The sequence below is a fragment of the Falco punctatus genome (genome assembly GCF_963210335.1).
Source record: "Falco punctatus genome assembly, chromosome: 2".
Classification (NCBI taxonomy): Eukaryota; Metazoa; Chordata; class Aves; order Falconiformes; family Falconidae; genus Falco; species Falco punctatus.
In genome coordinates this window covers 81,723,808-81,741,885 of record NC_137581.1, presented here as the reverse complement: position 1 = coordinate 81,741,885, position 18,078 = coordinate 81,723,808, and the positions used below count along the sequence as shown (strand labels likewise).

The window sequence follows — 18,078 nt, the reverse complement described above, 5'->3', positions numbered from 1 at the left end:
AAAGATAAATGTTTCAGTACTTGGGATTGGATCAACAGTAGTTATTAATAATTTAGAGAATGAATGCATAATCTGAAGGATGTTGTCACTGCAGGCTTCTGTTGTCTTATGCTAACAGGTACTGACTAATCAATTAATAATACTCAGTTACCAACACTGATTAAGGAATATGAAATTTGACTTGCTTTATTAAAATCTAATGAATAAACATTTCAGTACAGCTGGGAACAAAGGCAGTTTAATTCCCAAGAGCTGAACAGACAGAGAAGCTTGTGAAAGGATAGCTCTCTAGACTCAGATGAAATGCAGCTGATTCACAGCGATCAGCCCAGATACCACCTCCTTGTTTCCTTATGCACCTTTCATCCACCCTATTGCACCTACGTACTATTTACTCCCTACTGTTTGTTTTGGAGCAGGTGCCACTATTTTTTCACCCAAACATTCAAGATGTACCTGTTAAAGACGGGTAACAGTTTACCATTTCCTGATGCAAATAAAAAAAATCCAAACAGTGTTGAGGGGAGGATCAGGCTCATTACTATCTCGCTGCCATCCTCCAGCAGCTCAGATCTCTGCAGAGGGAGGGATGTGTCCTTGGGGTTTGACTCTATAGTGGAAACTGTGCAGTCCACAGGGCTCCCAAGCTAAGCACTTATTGACCACTTCTTTTCAAGAGCTAGTGGTCCACCCCCTTCTTTCACCTACATGACAGCTCTGTTCTGGTCCAAAGTTTGTTGGAGAAATTATGCAGATAATTGCTGACAAAGGCAGGAAACACAGTCAACCTCTAGCTCCTCCCCTTCCTCACCACAAATGTGTAACTGGTGAAAAAGGTGGAAGAAGCAAAGGCAGAGTCTCAGGAGGGTCAGATGGCACAGTGAAGAACCAGATTAAGTCTTACAGCACACACAGTACAGGATAAGGCAAGACTGCTGTCACAGATACCACATTACAGTGCAGTATTGACAGGTGAGAATGATGCTATTTTTGGTATCTCACAAATCTGGCATCACAGTACTGCCACATCACCCCATAACTGTTCCCTGGAGCTGGACTCAAGACCCCAAATGGGCTCTTGAACTGTTACTATAATAACAGCAAGAGGACTCGATGCTGCACAAGGAGAGCTCTGAGCCAAAGTGATACAAAGACAGATAAGGTGCCAGGAACAGCAACAAAAACATATTGAAAAGGGAATGAATACTAGCACATGAATATTGGGGCACAAGGTCGAGGTTTGCTTTTCAAAAACCAAAAATTGTTGCAGGAAACTTCTACAAACCACAGCTGCTTTTCTAGGCAAGAGTCACAGCAGCCTCTCTGTGCTTAATACTCCAATTGCTGCAAGCAGAGCAGGCACAAAACCTGTGAAGCAAAACCTGGAAAAATCTATCATACATGATATAAGATCTCTTCTTGAGAAGTGTAACCCTTCACAAGTTTCACATTTCAGCACTGCCTACGGTTTACCTCTTTGATCCCTTGCACGTGACTAACAAAAGGCAGATCTTTAATATTGCCCCCATTCCTCACAAGAGAGGCAAACGGGCACATTCAAATACAAAGTTCATCCAAAAATGTGACTGATGCTGTTAGTGCTCCCACTTTGTGCACGATATTTTGCCACCCAGTGGCACCTTCCCCTCCTCCCAAGAAGCATTTCAACAGAATTAGATCTGAATTGCAATATAAGGGCTCAACCACTTTTGCCACCACTTCACAGAGGACAGTAATTGGGTCCAGTTTCCACTGCAGGTCAGCTTTCTTCAAGGAGCAACAGAGCGCCAAATATATATGGCAGAAAACATATGGTTAAGCAGCCTCAACTGCAGTTCTGCTCAGAGAATTGATAGGCAGATAATTAATGCAAACAAAGAAGCAAAGATGATAGGTCTTATTTGAATCCCCTGACTGAAAATACCATTGTGCTTAGAGGAAAGCCGGCAAGACTTCATCCGTCACCATAGCAACCTGGTACCCAAGCACTGCCACTCGGAGATACTGGTGAGAGATTGCCTCCCCCAGAATTTCACAATGCAACTTCAAACCACAAAAAACATTTCTCCATCGTGCAGCACTGCATTCACACAGATATTACTCAAATGTAATAATCACACTAATTATTACACTTCACCTTCAGTTTATTATTTCATCTTCAGTTCCAGCTTCTTTCCTCTGTACCTGCTAAACATCTTAAATCGCACCATCTGATTAAACAGCTTCATTATAACCTCACTTCCTAACATTAACAGCTTTCTTATATTAAGAGAACAGCTAATTAAGAATATATATTTTTTAAAACGGTAAAATCTTAAATTTCTGTGCGAGGGCAGAATCTAAGCACACATTTGGAATGTAAGGGCAGAATCCAAACACGCATTTGGACTGAGAAATGTGACAAGTCATGTTTTTCATCTGACCCCCACATATTATGGACTACAATGAAGCCCTACAATCAAACACATCTGACTATCTAAAAAAACATTTTAAAGTAATTTTTTTAAAATCTGATTTAAATTTTGTAACACCACTCTTGATTTTGCCTGGAATCATCAAATTTACTGAAATACCCCTTTTACCTTAGCATTTCCGCAAAATTTTCACCAGAAAGGATATGATTGGAAGTTGTACCTCTGATACATGTCCAAATGACACTTGTGTCTTTTTCCATTTAGGTTTTGGGTGTTGGGTTTTGTTTTTTTTTTTTCCGTAGAACACTTCTGTCATTCTCTGGACAGCTAGGCAGCCAATACACAACAGCAAGGCCACCAACAAGATTTTTATTTCTTCCTTGGGCTACACCCAATTCCCTTACAGCATATGAGGGACAGGGCAGGTAGCTTGGAGGGGTTTAGGTTATAAAGCTGTAAATAAAGTTTATTTCTGAAGGCGTTCCTGCAGTTCTTGAAGTACTTTCTCTGCAATATTCACTACTATATCATGTTCCCCCTATATTTATTATCTCCTTCCTCAGAAAAAAAATATCTCTTCTCTACATATGTAATTATAAAAATAATCTACAAATTCTAAACTCTAATTCATGTAGGGAGCAAAGAAAGAGCCTCTAAGCCACTGCCATTCATTTACTAGTGTCTAACAGGGCTGTCAAAAAAATTGTTTACTTTATCACCTTAAAAATTTCTCTCTGAAACTAAAATTGTAAGTTGAGCAGAAATAAAGGCTGCCATCGTATTGTACTAGCTTGCAGGTCTTACTGTAGAACTTCCATGTATCATACCTGTATTTTCTCAGATCTGTAAAATTTGCTGATTTTTCTCTCTCCTCCTTTGTATTTTTTTATTTTGACACCAAATGTATGTTTACAAAGTACTGCCCAGGGGAGTTTTAACATTTATAACAGATGTCAGACACTTGGGCTCTGCACACAAGTATGGGCTGTATGTGTAGATTAGAAACATCCAACACTTAAATAGGCAAGAAGCTTATATACCTTTATACCTTTGTTGTGCTTCCACAATTTGGATCTACATGTGTGAACAAGCTCTACACTGGCTCGGTTAACTGCTGACAGCATCCCCCTTGACATCATGTGTTTGAGCAGTGGCTAACACCTGGTTTTCCCAGTGTATTTGCAGGTACAACAGCTGCACTACAAGTCATCCTCCAGGCAGTCAGTCAGCTGAAGGCTCAAGCAAGTCTGCATGAGAAAGGGCTGCCATAACATACCTTGTAAATAAAGGCAAAACTGACGAGTTTCTTGAGGACTTTTTCCTGGCTTTCAACTGTTCAGCTACATCTAAATAACTGTCTGCCGAGATGTCAAGTAACAGCTGCTTCTTCACCCAGAGCCAGTGGGCAGAGCAGCCCGCAGCACCTGAGCCTGAGCACCCTGATGGGATCCAGGGCAGTAAACAAACACAGCATGAGGCTCAACAGGAGGGATCTGTGACAAAATGTACCTTGGAAATGGCATCATACTTTGCCGCAGAACAAGCACAGCCTTGAGGTCAATGGACAAACTGTGGCATGTAAAAATGTTTCACAAGACTGATAGCAAGAAAAGGAAACATACCATATAAAACAAATAAGAGCTGAGTTCAGGGTCACTAAAGTAAATGAACTCAAGTATTTCTTAACATAATTATTAAAAAATATTAGTCAGACCACCTTTGTCCATGGACATTTAATATTTTGAAGCTGTTATTTTAGAAATGTCAGGATTTATATTATTATTATTCTTGATCGGGAGACTAAGTCTCATTTTGACCAGAGGGGCCAGGAATTTAATTTCTTTTCTTAATGAAAGTGGTGCGTCTCACAAAAATCACAAAACCTGAACTAGCTGAAATGTTAAAAAAAACCAGCAAACCTGTAAAAAAAACTATAAAAAGTTACAGAAGCTTGTATTCCTGTGGGATCACATGGGAAATACAATTTCCCTCACTATTAGATTTCTTTATATGGCAGCCTTACCTACCATCTCTGATGCTCAGAAATACATACAAAATGCATACAGCAAATAAATTAAGTTTGGCCAAAACTGATGCACTGTACCCAGTGAAACAAAATCCATCAACCCCTTTGTTACTGATCAACACAGCTGCAGCATTTGACCTAGGGCAACAGGAAGAAATAGAGGAATATGCCCCAAGCAGTTAAGAGAAATTGTGGGGGAAGCAAAAAAAACACTCCTTTGACCAGGAATACTTTCTGGGTAAGTTCCTAGCATCTAAAAATCGGATCAGTTAAGATCCAGTGGAAGAATCCTGTTTGCTGTTGCTTAGACCTAATTACGCTAAAATTCAAATAAAACCCCTCTTTGTTTATACTCGGGGTTCTCTGACTTCCTTTTAAGAGATGTCCCAAAACCACCATGTTCGGTGCCACTGGTGTAATACTGTTTGTATGCCACTGCGACACTGAAGGGATGGAGGGCAGAACAGAGAAGAGGCATGTTCTTATCTGCAGCTAGGCAGCCATTTTGCACCAGTGGGTTTTCTCCTTCAAGTCTTCTAAAGTTTCTCTATTGCATTACTGTGTTAGAAACTGCAGTTTAATAGCATTGCTTTTGTTTGTGTTGGCTGCTCTAATGAACACAATCCAATTACTGCTTTGCCACTGAGAGATTGAATCTGGCGCTGGTTACCTTTACTTCTGTCACTCATCATTAGCCAGCTAAAATGTTTTAATTGAAATAATGGCTTGAGACAATAATGCTTGTAAGGCATTACAGATAAGGATTGTAAGCAAAATAAAAAAAACAAAGCAACAAATGAAAAAGCAAAACCAACACTGGCCCAGGGTCTGGGTGACTTAAGGTGATACAGATATTTTTTGTAATTTTCATCATGTTATAGAAAGGTCAAGGGATTTTGCTCTTGTGAAGAATACTATCCCTTTATAAATTCGCGAGCATGATACAGAATTGTAATGGGAGCACCACAACAGAGACAGCTAAAAGCACACTGCCTGAAACTCAGTTCACATCAGGCTGGCACATTGCTATCAAAAACGGTGAGCATGAACAGTGGTCAGTTTTCCTGCTTCACTGATTCCTTAGTCCTCTGCAAGACAAGGTACACAGCATGCAGACTGCTCCAAGAGTTGTCTAGGTGACAATACTTCTGAGAAGCACAGGGCTACAAACCTGAGATACCGCAACCTGACAGTACCTCTTGTTAACTTGGCCCCACACCTACATCCATATGCTTTCAGGGTGAAGGTAACCTTTTAACTTCTCTAATTTGGGCCACCTTTACACAGGTACTTTAGATATCTGACTCAATTTCATGGAAGAAAGTACAAAAAATATCATTCAGAATCTAAAAACATGGTAGAGCTGGGTGTCTGTACATTGTCACTCTTGGATATTCTCAATGTCTTACCTTCACGTGCTGAATAGTACAGTGCAAGGTATCAAAGCAACTCTTTTTTGATACAAGTATTTTGACCATGGGGGGAAATACTCTCCGTTCTTAAGCTGTTTCACTGTGCAGCAATGAGTGTGATTAAAATTAATATCACTCACCTACAACATTCAAGAACTTAAAAAATAATAAAACAATACAATTACCATTTCACAAACCCCCAGGAACAAAAAAAAGACATTATCAATCTGCCTATCTGCTTAAAACGTACATTTACGTAAAATATTTGTACAAAGGACATAACATTTCTGCCTAGGATACAGTGCTCTATGATCAAATATAATTTATTTCGGTTAGCCTTTCATTGTCTAGCCAAGGCAATGAGTTTTGCTGTCTGAGCACTGGTTCCGTAACCTTGTCACTGAGGTCAGTATGAGCGTCCCCATGAGTTAATGTGACTTTATGTAAGCATAAACTCTAGTCCCAACTTTCTGTGATCTCTTCACCCTGGCAGTGCTCTTAGATGATTCATCCATGGTGCAGGGAGCAGTATTTATTAAGCAGAGTTCTTAAAACCAACATTAAAAACATTCAGTCTACATTTGCCCCAGGCATTGTACCTGGTTAAGTGATACAGAGCCTGGCCAGCTATAAGCAAAACAAGCAAAGTGGTGGTGCCTTAAGCTCAAGCCCTGCCAAGCATGGCATGAAGACAGCTTTTTGTGTTTGAGTGGAAACCCAGCACCTTCAGTGCAGTGGTGCCCAGGCTCAAGTGCTGAAGCCACAGTTGCTCTGTCCTTGCCCAGGGCTTCCCTTTAGTTTCCATTGCATTTTTACATTTGACATTCCCAGTGAAACTTGAGATTGACAAAACTGGGCACTCCAGCATTTCAAAGGATGAGAATTTCTAATATCAATAATTTACTCAGCATTCTGTTCATTTTATGGACTTGTCAGGTCTTACACATGGAGCAGTACACCCATTCAGTGCCCACCTCACACTTCGAAAGCAAGAGTCAGGAGCCTGTTTCTAGGCTTCAATCAGGTAAAAAAACCCAAACAAAATAAACAAAAATCCCCCAATCAAACACCACCACCACCACCCCGCATTCTGCATATCCTTTTGTTATCATCTGTACTGCAGTATTATCTCACAATTTCAATCGCGGGGCCTCCCTTGGCTTAGGTCATCCCTTTCTGCTAGTTCGTAACCCAGCTGCCTAAAACCACAACAGACAGAGGGAAGAAACTAAGGAGATAAAGAGGACTGAGGAGGCAGCGGTACAACAAACATACCATAGCACTGAACAAAGCTTAGCACAATGAACTGGCTGAGGCACTGTATGGGTAATTTACTAAAAGCATCCTTTTAGGCATTACTATTATGAAGACATATACAAGCAAATAAAATACCAGTCAGATTCATTCTGAAAAAGTTTTGCCTTCCATATACAGCAATGTGGGGGAAAAAAGACAAAGCTAGGTCTGGAAAATTTTGCAAAATTATGCAACAGTTGCCTCAGAAGAGAATTGCTTATTTGTTTTGCTGTCTTGCATGTTCTCCAGCAAGGAATTCATTTTTCAGTTGCCCAAGAAAAGTAAATGCTCAAAATACATAATTAGATAGAAGATGTGAACTCAAAAAATAAACACACTATAATTCTCATAGCTTGATGTTAAAAAGTAACATGATTTTCCAGATTTCTCAGTATCTACTAGAGTTCACCTAGAGAAGGTAATTTCTCATGGCAGCTAGCAAAGCCCTCAGCAGAGCCACCATGCCTTCATTCCATGGCTATCCATTTTGTTTCATGTTTTCCTTGATCTTCAGCTAACAATTTTTAACAGCTAACCCAGCTGCACCTAATAATTATGGATTTATATTGGACATATCTCAGTGTCACTCAAATATCCACCAAGCCATGCACCAGTGACCCTCTGGAAATTCCTATCATCATCATGGCACACATACACAAGTAGGTAAGCACACACATGCACACACAGGCTAGACACCACTAGCTTGAAAAGTGTACAGGGATTTGTGAACATTTTATCTATTTGAGTAACTGAAAAACAAAGATGAAACCCAGCATTTCCCAGCATCCTGTATAATCACTTTACATGCCAGCCAGCTCTTTGCTGATAGCCCAAAGAGACCACTTCATTTCTTGATGGCCAGCTCAGAATAAGCCATTCCCTGGCTGAGATACCAAAGGCTGAGAACATAGATGTGATTCAGAGAAGGCCAAAAGGGAGCTACTGAATAAGATTTTCAAGTGACTACAAGTGACTATCTTCCCTCCATCTCTAAGTGCAGGCAGGAGAAAGCTTGAGCCAAACAGCTCATAAAAACATCAGCATTATGAAAGAAAAAAATTCTACCATTAGATTTATACTGTTCTGATATGTGTGGGGGAAAAAAAGGCAAAGGAAGCATAAAGGAAGAGAGAAGTACCTAAGATGTAAAATAAAAGAATCTACACTCTTTCCTTTCCTCATTTGTGCTCACTATTTAGCTTAACTCACTGATTCAACCGCTGGCCAAGCTAGCCTCAAAAAAAATTAACTTATATTGGAAAAAAAGAGGTGTCTTGCTCCAATATTTAATGCATTCAAACACAGATCTATCACTTAAGCAAACAGGGTGCAAGTTTATATGCAAGCTACCCAGGAATCATGACGCATAGTATGAACCGGTTGTTCAGTCGGCTGTTGCTGTGTGCAGTCAGCCAGACAGCATTCAATGTTTTATATATGAATTATATCATCAAGATAAAGACCAGCTGGCTGGGAGGCAGGAGGCTATACAGGCATCTCTCTGCCCCACCCCCTTCACTCCCAGCTGAGTTATATCGCGGAAACTGAAAACCATGAAGCTGAATAGTACAAAGTAAGATGAACAAGTTTCAAATGAATTAAAACTTCATGGAACTCTTCAACCACCTGAAACATGCTGAACACTGGTTGCCACCATAACCTAATTCTTGTAACTGCAAGATGCCAGAGGCCGTAATGAACCACAGCCAGGCTCTTCAGTGTTAAGCCAGTGTTAAGAATTAGCGCATCTATGATATATTTTGCCATACACACCAGTTACCAGAAGTAGTGCAGGAGGTCTCACACTTTCTAGACGGACAACCCTTTCTTCTGGGAATGGTCTGCGCTTTGTGTTCCCCCGTCCTGTCCCCTGCTCTCCTTTCTTCTTCACAAGCACACATAGACCCCCTATGAAAATCCTGATGCCCGTCATTTCCTTGAGCAGCTCCTTGCTCTCCATCCATAGTTGCTACTGCTCCTGATGCCATCAAGAACCCATTCCACCTTTAACTGAGTCCATCCAGCCGAGTCCCATGGGGCTGTGAATGGCATGGGGACAGCAGCCCCACATGCTTGCTAGTGAGGTGGGAACATCAGTCTGGCAATAGGGGCAGCATGAAGAAGGACATTGGAGAGAAGAGATGCGGGACAAGAAAAAAAAGTGTTGAATTCCCTTGGGCAGCTTTGTCCCTGAAAATATTTCACTCTCTCTTTGGAAGCCTGGTCTTCCCATAAATAATATTATCACCATTTCTTACGTCAATGAAATTCCTCTGTGGCTTGACAGGCACTTTCCAGCATCTTCTTTTTTGCTGACTTATCCAGAACTCAGGGTCTCCACAACGATGAAGACCATTCCTCTTTCTATTCCCTTACAGAACTCCAGCCCCAAATATTGGTCATAATAATGGTTTGTGGAATAAATGAAGTTTCTAAGGGACTTCACAGTGACATTACTTTTAAGCAAGTTGTTTGAACAGAAGACTAACAAGACAGAAAAGGCTGTGCAAAAATACAAGTGCATAGGTGGGTTATTTAAAAGAATGCCAGACATTCATGGTTAAAATACCAACACTGACCAGTGAAATCAGCAAAACCAACCTTTAAACAAGGATCATACAATGTAACAAAATATAAATCTTAGATACGAATCAGTCCATAAGGAAATAAAGCTAGTGAATTACATGAACGATCACATTTTGACAAACCATCTCACAAGGCAGCAAGAACCTTAATACCTGACATAAGTTTACAAGGATGAAAGAGGTTATCAGCCCAGAAAGAAAATCACGTTAAGTTCAAAAATGGCTGTGTAAAAATTAAATTATTGAAACTGTAATGAGAGGAGTGGAATTTCCTCAAGAAATTGAAGGCGCTGGCTGAAGCTCTGGAGTCCTCAGTACAGGAAAGACATAGAACTGTTAGAGCAACTCCAGAGGAGGCCACAAATATGACCAGAGGGCTGGAGCACCTCTCCTGTGAGGAGAAGCTGAGAGGGCTGTGGTTGTTCAGCCTGAAGAATAGAAGACTCTGGGGAGATCTTACTGCAGCCTTTCAATACTTAAAGAGGGCCTGTAAGAAAGATGAAGACAAACTTTTAAGCAGGGCCTGTCACAACAGGACAAGGGGTAATGGTTTTAAACTAAAGGAGGGCAGATTCAGATTAGCTATAAGGAAGAAATTTTTTATGATGAAGGTGCTGAAACACTGGAGCAGGCTGCCCAAAGAGGTGGTAGACGCCCCATGCCTGGAAACACTCCAGGCCAGGTTGGATGGGGCTCTGAGCGACCTGATCTAGGTGAAGATGTCCCTGCTTATTGCAGGAAGGTTGGACTTGATGACCTTTAAGGGTCTCTTCCAACCAAAACCATTCTATGACTCTATGAATGATGACTGATTTCAGAAACGTAACTGAGAGCTTTGTAAGTGCATCAAGACAGTCTCTGTAAAGGAAAACCAAAAGAAGGTCCTCAATCCGCTATGGCATTGCTCAGCAAACTTTTGTAACTATGGTAAACTTCACCATTGTATCAGTGCACTCTGCGAAGTAGCTGCTATAGAACTGACACAAAACACAAAGGCAAGCGAGTCCTGTTCTGGGAAGGGGCAGTGAGACAATATGGCATTTTATCTTTAAGTGACAGAACTACTTAACTACAGTTGTCAGTTCTGCTACAGAGAAGGAAACTGCGCCAGTGGGAAACGTGCCAAAATTATCCAGATTGTTTACATACAGAATAGTAACTTCTGAAGAATAAAAGCCTTCTCAACTGACTAAATTATGAATAAGGCCTAATTCATTGTCATTAACTGTGGTGTAAGACATGTAAGTACAGAGCAAACTTGGTTTATGATACTACAAGCAGCACTGGAAGTTTACCTGTGGGACTATCAGCTCACATTGCTCAGGCTGCCTGCTTAGGCAGTACAAACATGCCTACTTCACTTTTTGCCACAGTTCTCCACCTTTTGATAATACCACCCCCACTCACCAGCTGTGCTTAAATCCTTACATCCTCCTGAGATCATGTTAGACAGCCCAAGCACTCCCAGGATGGAGCCAGGGCAGCAGGCTGCTCCTCACAGCCCCTGCAACTGCAGGCACTGCTATTTGACCTGGACTCGCATCACAGTGTCATTTGACATCTTACTGTTTGCTGGAGACTGACCCTGAGGTTACTCGCTACAGGGGAGGAAGCATGCTGAATTATGTGTCTTCAAAATTACTCCTGTCCTTAACGGCACCAAGGAGTAAAATGAGGAAATCAAAATTCAAAAGTACACAGAATGTGATCTTTTGGTAATCTCTTGATGCTACAAGAAAATTAAAGAAAGAAAAAAGTACACAAGACAGAGGATGCAGGTGTACATCCGCTGTGAGGATGACCAAGTAAACTATTTTTAACTGTGTCATCATGGAAGAAGAGCACAAAATTGAAACGCTTACTCCTTCCATGTTACTACCTTTGAACTGCAAAGCCAAAAATATCCCAAGACAGGAAGTTTGCAGTGTCTATGTTAATAAATAGTGCAGAATAGCAAATCTTCAGAGTAAAACAGTTGTATTCTGAATACCCAGTATCCATACTATATACATTAAAGGGGCTTTATTTCAGAGTAGCTCTTGTATGACCCTACAGGCTGAATCCCCATTAGGGATTGAAGCTCAAAAGGTGAGCTCATAGAGCATGTCTTCCCATTTGGTTTTATGCAAAAAGGAATCCAACGAGCATGCTCTAAGCCTGCTCTGTGGTGCACACTATAAAGCAGTAAGTAGCATCAATCAGATTTGCTCAAGGTACACACTTGATCTGACCAATACATTAATGCAGATGAATACGTACCACCACCAGCAGTGTGATTAGGTTCTAGTCAAGTGCTAGACTAGACTGACAAATCTACCCAACTAAAAGCACCACTGAGGCTCATTGTCCAAGTAAACAATGCACTGAACTTTCTTACATAGTACTTTCAGCCTCTCCTGTCTCTACTGTTGCTGTCAAAAGAAGATGCAATTCAGCAGTAAAAATAAGAAGATCCTGTGGACTTACATAAACTGCTACACAAAAACTTGGGGTCTCCACCAGTTATTTCCATAATAGCTACCCAGGAATCCCTTGCCCAAATTTTTGCTATCCTAACTGACCCTTTTTGCTCTTTCCAGGGTGGTTTTCACATTTTTCTGAACAGACTGAATGAACTTTCCCTAATAGCACCCTTTCATAATGATCAATTAAGCTAATGGAAAAGCTCTGAACCTTGGCAGATGAGATAGCTCCTGCAGGTAGACTGGAAAGCTTCTTATCAAATCAACTTTCAGACCAATCAGGAGGCATCAGTCAGTAAATTAAAAGTGCTGTCCCTGCTGCCTAGGCTACCAAACTATTTCACAACATTATGCAGTTGCTTTCTGTCGTGTTTACTGTATATTGCCTTTTTTTTTTTTTCTGAAAAAAATATCTAGAAATCAAATGGGAGGCTCCACCTAACTGCCTCATACTCCTTCACAGTAGCCATGAGAATAGTTGAACACAAAAGGAAGAACCTCCTGATGGCAGATACAGAGACATATGACTGAAAATGTGAGCTAGGAGCTTCATCATGTCAACTGACAGGGAAGTGCCCTGGATTACCTTTGCTGCAGTGCATCTCAGAGAGGGTGGTATCCCTCGGAAAGGGTCACAGTCCTTCCACAGACACATCCACTCCATTTCACACATTCACAACTATTTAATCCATGCCCTCATTTTGTTTTGATCTGGGTTTTTACCTCTCCAAATGGGCATCTAGTATAGGAATCCTAGGCTAGTAACGTTCTCCAAAAATAGCGTCTCATTTGGTAAACTATCTTTTCAAAGGAGGACTATTATGACATTGTATATTACTACCACAGAGCAAAACCAAACAAGTTACTCGTGAAGATTACGCACCTCATGTATACTTTTCTTACATCATATCCCAGTTTTGTTTTGAAAAATAATTTTGCCCTCTGCTTCAGTCTATTTTAAAACAGATTGAACATCTGCAGATAATAGCCCCCAAAATACCTAACTTGGTTTTGTTTGTTCTGTTTTATTTTGGTTTTAAAGTAATTTGAAACTGGCTCACAGATGCAGTGAGCACTACTGTAATTATACAGCATATTAGATCATTTCATACAAATACAAAGCAAGGCTTAAGAAAAAAAGTACAGAGCACAGTGGCATCTCAATAACAGAAGAATAGGTATCTAAATATTTTAAGAACCTAATGTCTGAATAGAAATATTTTATCTTACAGTAGGCCACTAAGTAAACTTAAATAACATTCACCCTAATTAAGAAAAAGCTTCACCTTTCAGGGAAAAAAAAAATATCTGAATTTGATTTTAAAATCTGTGCAACAGAAATTTAAGAGAAACATTTTCTTAAGTAGGACTGGCATAACATTAAGATAAAATCTGATAACTTCTTTGAAAACAAAAAAAGGGAAGAGGTCCTCATGGCAAAAGCAGGGACAGGAAGGCACTTTTGAAAACACATGGAGAGTTTTAAAACTAAACCTCCAAACAGATTCCAAGATTTGATTTTAAGAAAATTTCATCATTGGTGTCTCTATCAAGAAGATAAGCAAGCTTGATGACACAACCTCATAGTTTTCTCATAGTCTTTTCCGTCCTCATGATTAAGGAGCCCTTCAAAGAGAAAGAGACAGCTCTGAGCAAACAGAAGAACCTGTCATGATGCAAGTTCCAGCTCTATGAGGACCTGTTATGTTTCTGATCTAAATATTCTTTCATACCAGGCATACTACACACTGTGTGTGGCTACGTGTTTTCATATACACATTTTTAAGTTGGGAAATTTTCTTCTAAAATATTCCTTTTTAATCTATACCATTCACAAAAATTTGAAGGCCAGCAGGTCGAGGGAGGTTATCCCCACCCTCTACTCTGCCCTGGTGAGGCCACATCTGGAGTGCTGTGTCCAGTTCTGTCCTCTCCAGTTCAGGAGAGACAGGGAACTACTGGAGAGGGTCCGGTGGAGGGCTACAAAGATGATTAGGGAAATGGAGCATCTCCCTTACAAGGAAAGGCTGAGAGAGCTGGACCTGTTTAGCCTGCAGAAGCGAGGACTGAGAGGGGATCTTATCAATGTCTACAAATATTTTAAGGCCAAGTGTCAAGAGGATGGAGTCAGGCTCTTTCAGCAGTACCCAGTGACAGCACAAGGGACAATGGGCACAAACTGAAACACAAGAAGTTCCATCTGAATATGTGGAAAAACTTCTTTACCTTGAGGGTGGCAGAGCACTGGAACAGACTGCCCTGAGAGGTTGTAGAGTCTCCTTCTCTGGGGACATTCCAAACCCTTCTGGACATGATTCTGTGAACCTGTTCTAGGAGAACCCGCTTCAGCAGGGGGTTATCCAGAGGTCCCTTCCAACTCTGGCCTTTCCGTGATTCTGTGACTTCAGCAGAAGTTTCACCCATAAAACAGAATCTACTCCTTAGTAAATCCTCCTGTTCCTCAAAGGTCTTCAATTAGCATCAACTGTATTGAGATGATCTGAAATCTTCAGAGAAGCCACAGACTTTTCTTGTAGACTTGAAATAAATTAATGAAGACTAAATTTGAGTAGATTTTCATTACATAACACTTAAATTAGCCAGTTCTTTAGGTTTATTCTTTGCTTTTCAGCAAACCTGCAATAAAGGACACTGAAAATGATTCAGCAAAGTAATTAACTTTAGATAAAACAACAGCCCCTTCAGAGGAGAACAGTGACTTCCAGGGTTGTGAAGGACTCTGCACTGCTATTCCATTATCAGGTTTTTTTACTCTTTAAATTTTAGACCCTACTAATCAAATCTGTATAAAATGACAGGCAGAACTGCTGCCAAAGAGGCTCAGAATACTGCAAAGGGACAGCTTGCGTTAACCTAAATAAATAGAAAAGAGAAAGCTGAGTGGCATCTCTGCAACCTGTTTGTTCACATTCTCACATCAGCCCAACAACTTTTTTTTTTCTGCTTTGCTTACACTGTAGCAGCTAACTTGAGCACACCTGAACATTACCAGAGATTTCCACTGGCGCACAGCTGTGCACCAGCTGATGCCTTCCTCACCTAAAGGCAGTAACAGTACAGTCTCAGGTGGCTCAAAAACAGTGACTTTCTGAAGGAACGCACATCAAATCTGGAGCAATAACAAACCTCCAAGGAGCGACCCATTTTAAAAATCACATGGTTCATTCTCCAGTGGACAGAAGACGTCTCTGTAGCAGTTTGGCATTTAAGCAGTTTTCAATCAGAGCAGGGAGATAGAAAACCATAGTTTCACCACCTGACTGCAAGGTCAATGATTTACAGAGAAGTGTGCAGGCAGAAGACAGAGGTGGATCTGGAGTGGTAACTAGTAGCTAAACAGAAGTGACTGAAGAAATGTGCTTACTCATTAATAATTTTTGTGCACGTGTATTTTTCCAGCCTCTGTGTGAGGGCAGGAGAAAAGTTGCTACAGCATGAAACCAAAGTGCTTTAGTGAAGATCTGGTGTAAAAAGAAGTAAATAGAAAAATGGTTCCTCACACCCCCTGCCACTTGCTGCTGTCTGCAGGTAGCAAAGAGTGAAGCATACCATATGGTACAGCACTGCTTCTCTGTTCCGACTGCTCTTTCAAAAAAACCTGTGTGGGCTGTGCAGGCCTGCCATGAAAATATTCCCATGGCAACCATGAAAAACAAGGGTATATTAAAAGCTGTTACACTAACTCATTCAACAGAGGAAATATAGCACTATGGCCATACAAAAATACCACACTGGAAATGTTTCGGTTTAGAAGGCATGAATAGTTACCACTGGTTAACCTTCTGTAATTGACTTCCACTGTGAGACATGGTCTAAGTCAAAAACTAGCCATACCACTGGGTTCAGAATCAACTGTGCAGTATAGAAAAGCAATGGTTAATTTTTGCTAATCTCATAAACATACTTGAAACATTCAATTATTCGGCAGTTTATCAGAGAATCATCCTTAGGAAATAATGCCAATGATTTTGTTCACTGCATTTTGTATATCATTCAAATTGCACACCTTAATATAATGGTTAAGCAGACATCTAGAATTATATATAAAAAATAGTTGAAATTAAAAGCCATGTAAAAAAAGGATGAATAAATTCATGTTTTGTAACACATCTCGAGTAATTTGTTTGCAGCTTGGCCAAAGATATTACTTGGATCTGTGGATGTATGCATACTTATTACGCACTGAGGAGATTAACATACAGCACAGGAGCTATCACACTGCATAACTCCCAATGCTAACAGGCTAAAAAGCAACTGTTTTGATATGTCAATGTCAAAGACACAGGAAAAAAATTATCTACTGGCCATACACAATTTATTTGGCATGTGTGTCTGAAAAAAATGCATGAGAGAGAGAGAGATTCACTCTGGGCAGGCACAGAGGTCTTCTAGCCAGGATTAGGTTAAAAGACCAGATGGCCACTCCATGCAGGATGGCTTACAGGCTGCTGTCCATTCCTGCTGGACTGATCATGCTCTCAAATCCGCACCTGTCTGAGTGAGGATCTAGAAACTTACTGAACAACACAACTCATTTCAGGCATTTTTCCTTTAAGTGTCTACCTGCTCTAAACAGACGACACCCCAAGATTTAAATTAGTCGTATGTGACTGTGACCAAGGGCCTCTGCACAACAGCTGTGGGTCAGCGCAGCCACAGCATGTACAGCTTCACCTGCCCAAAACTTCCAGGGTCTCCAGTAAGGATTACACAGGCTCAGGGGATGCTGGGGCTGGACAGTGGAAGAACCAGAAAACTAAAAAAATAATAAATGAATAAAATAAAAATTATCGAAATGAAAAAAATAAAATTAATAAAATAAAGATTAAGAAAATGCTGCCTGCACCATGCGGCATTCAGCCTGAATTATGGGGACCGGACTCGGCCAGCTCCGCCGAGCGGGTCGGGACGCGCTCGCACCTCGGGCTTCCCGGAGAACGGCCGCCCCGGCCGGGGAGGAGGCGAGCACCGGCCCCGCCGCCGCCGCGATGCTCCGTCCGCCACGCCGGGACCGCCGCCCTCCCCCGGCCGGCCCGACCGGCCGCTCTGCGGGGCACCCGCGGCGACGGCGCCCAAGCAGGCTGCGCCCCGGGTGCCGCCACCCGCCCGGCGATGGGTCGCCCCAGGCTCGGCGCCTCAGGGGCTGACAGGACCCCCCCGCCCCGGGCCGCCGGACCCACCTGAGATGCCACCCCCGACCACGACCACATCGTAGCTCTCGGTCATGGCTCTGCCCCCGCACCGGCCACTCGCTGCCTCCCGCGGCGGCTCTGGGCTGGCTCCGGCGTCGCCCAGGCGGACCCCACCTCGCCCCGCCCCGCCTCGCCGATGGACGCCACTTCCCGCCGCGTCATGCGAGGCCGAGGGCTGGCGGCGTCGCGTCCCGCCGCGCACCGGGGGCTGCGCCGGGCCCGCCGGGGTGGGGGGACCCGCCGGGGTGGGGGGACCCGCCGGGGTGGGGGGGGGCGCCCGGGGCGTGGAGCGAAGGGCTCCTGCTGAGGGACCGCTGACACTCCGGCCATGGGTGACCCCTCGCACCGGCCTCACTCACCCAGGCGAGAGCCACAGGCGTTGCTGTTTTCACTCCTGCCTCCCGGAGGGTCTGGAGGGGCAGCATGGCCCTGGCTGAGGAGCGCAGTCCCCGAGGTGCTGCAGCCACGGGCTCACCATCCTCCGCTCCCCAAAAGCCATGGGAATGTTGGAGTCTGTTTCTGCACCCTCTGCAGCCACCCAGAGGGGACCTTTTGCTGCCAGGACTGGTGGTACGGACTTTGGAAGACCAGTTAGTGCTTTTCTTGCATGTCGCTCAAAATGAGCTGCGCCTTGTGCCAACACAGTTCATGATGCTCCATGGTGGCATGC

The 18,078-nt window shown here is 42.4% G+C and overlaps 1 protein-coding gene across 4 annotated transcripts in view; it reads right to left on the bottom strand.

Annotated features, from left to right (window-relative positions):
* The window catches only part of LOC308058470 (amine oxidase [flavin-containing] B-like), a 55,374-nt gene extending 37,708 nt beyond the window's left edge, over positions 1-17,666 (bottom strand). For 2 of the 4 annotated variants that reach the window (XM_080374278.1, XM_080374279.1), the window contains exon 1: positions 17,397-17,612. In XM_080374278.1, the coding sequence (XP_080230404.1) occupies positions 17,397-17,442 (46 nt within the window). In that variant the 5' untranslated portion in view covers positions 17,443-17,612. Of the gene's footprint in view, positions 1-17,396 lie in introns of all 4 variants that reach the window. The other 2 variants (XM_080374281.1, XM_080374280.1) reach the window with 2 other exon arrangements.
* Positions 17,667-18,078: the final 412 nt, after the last annotated feature.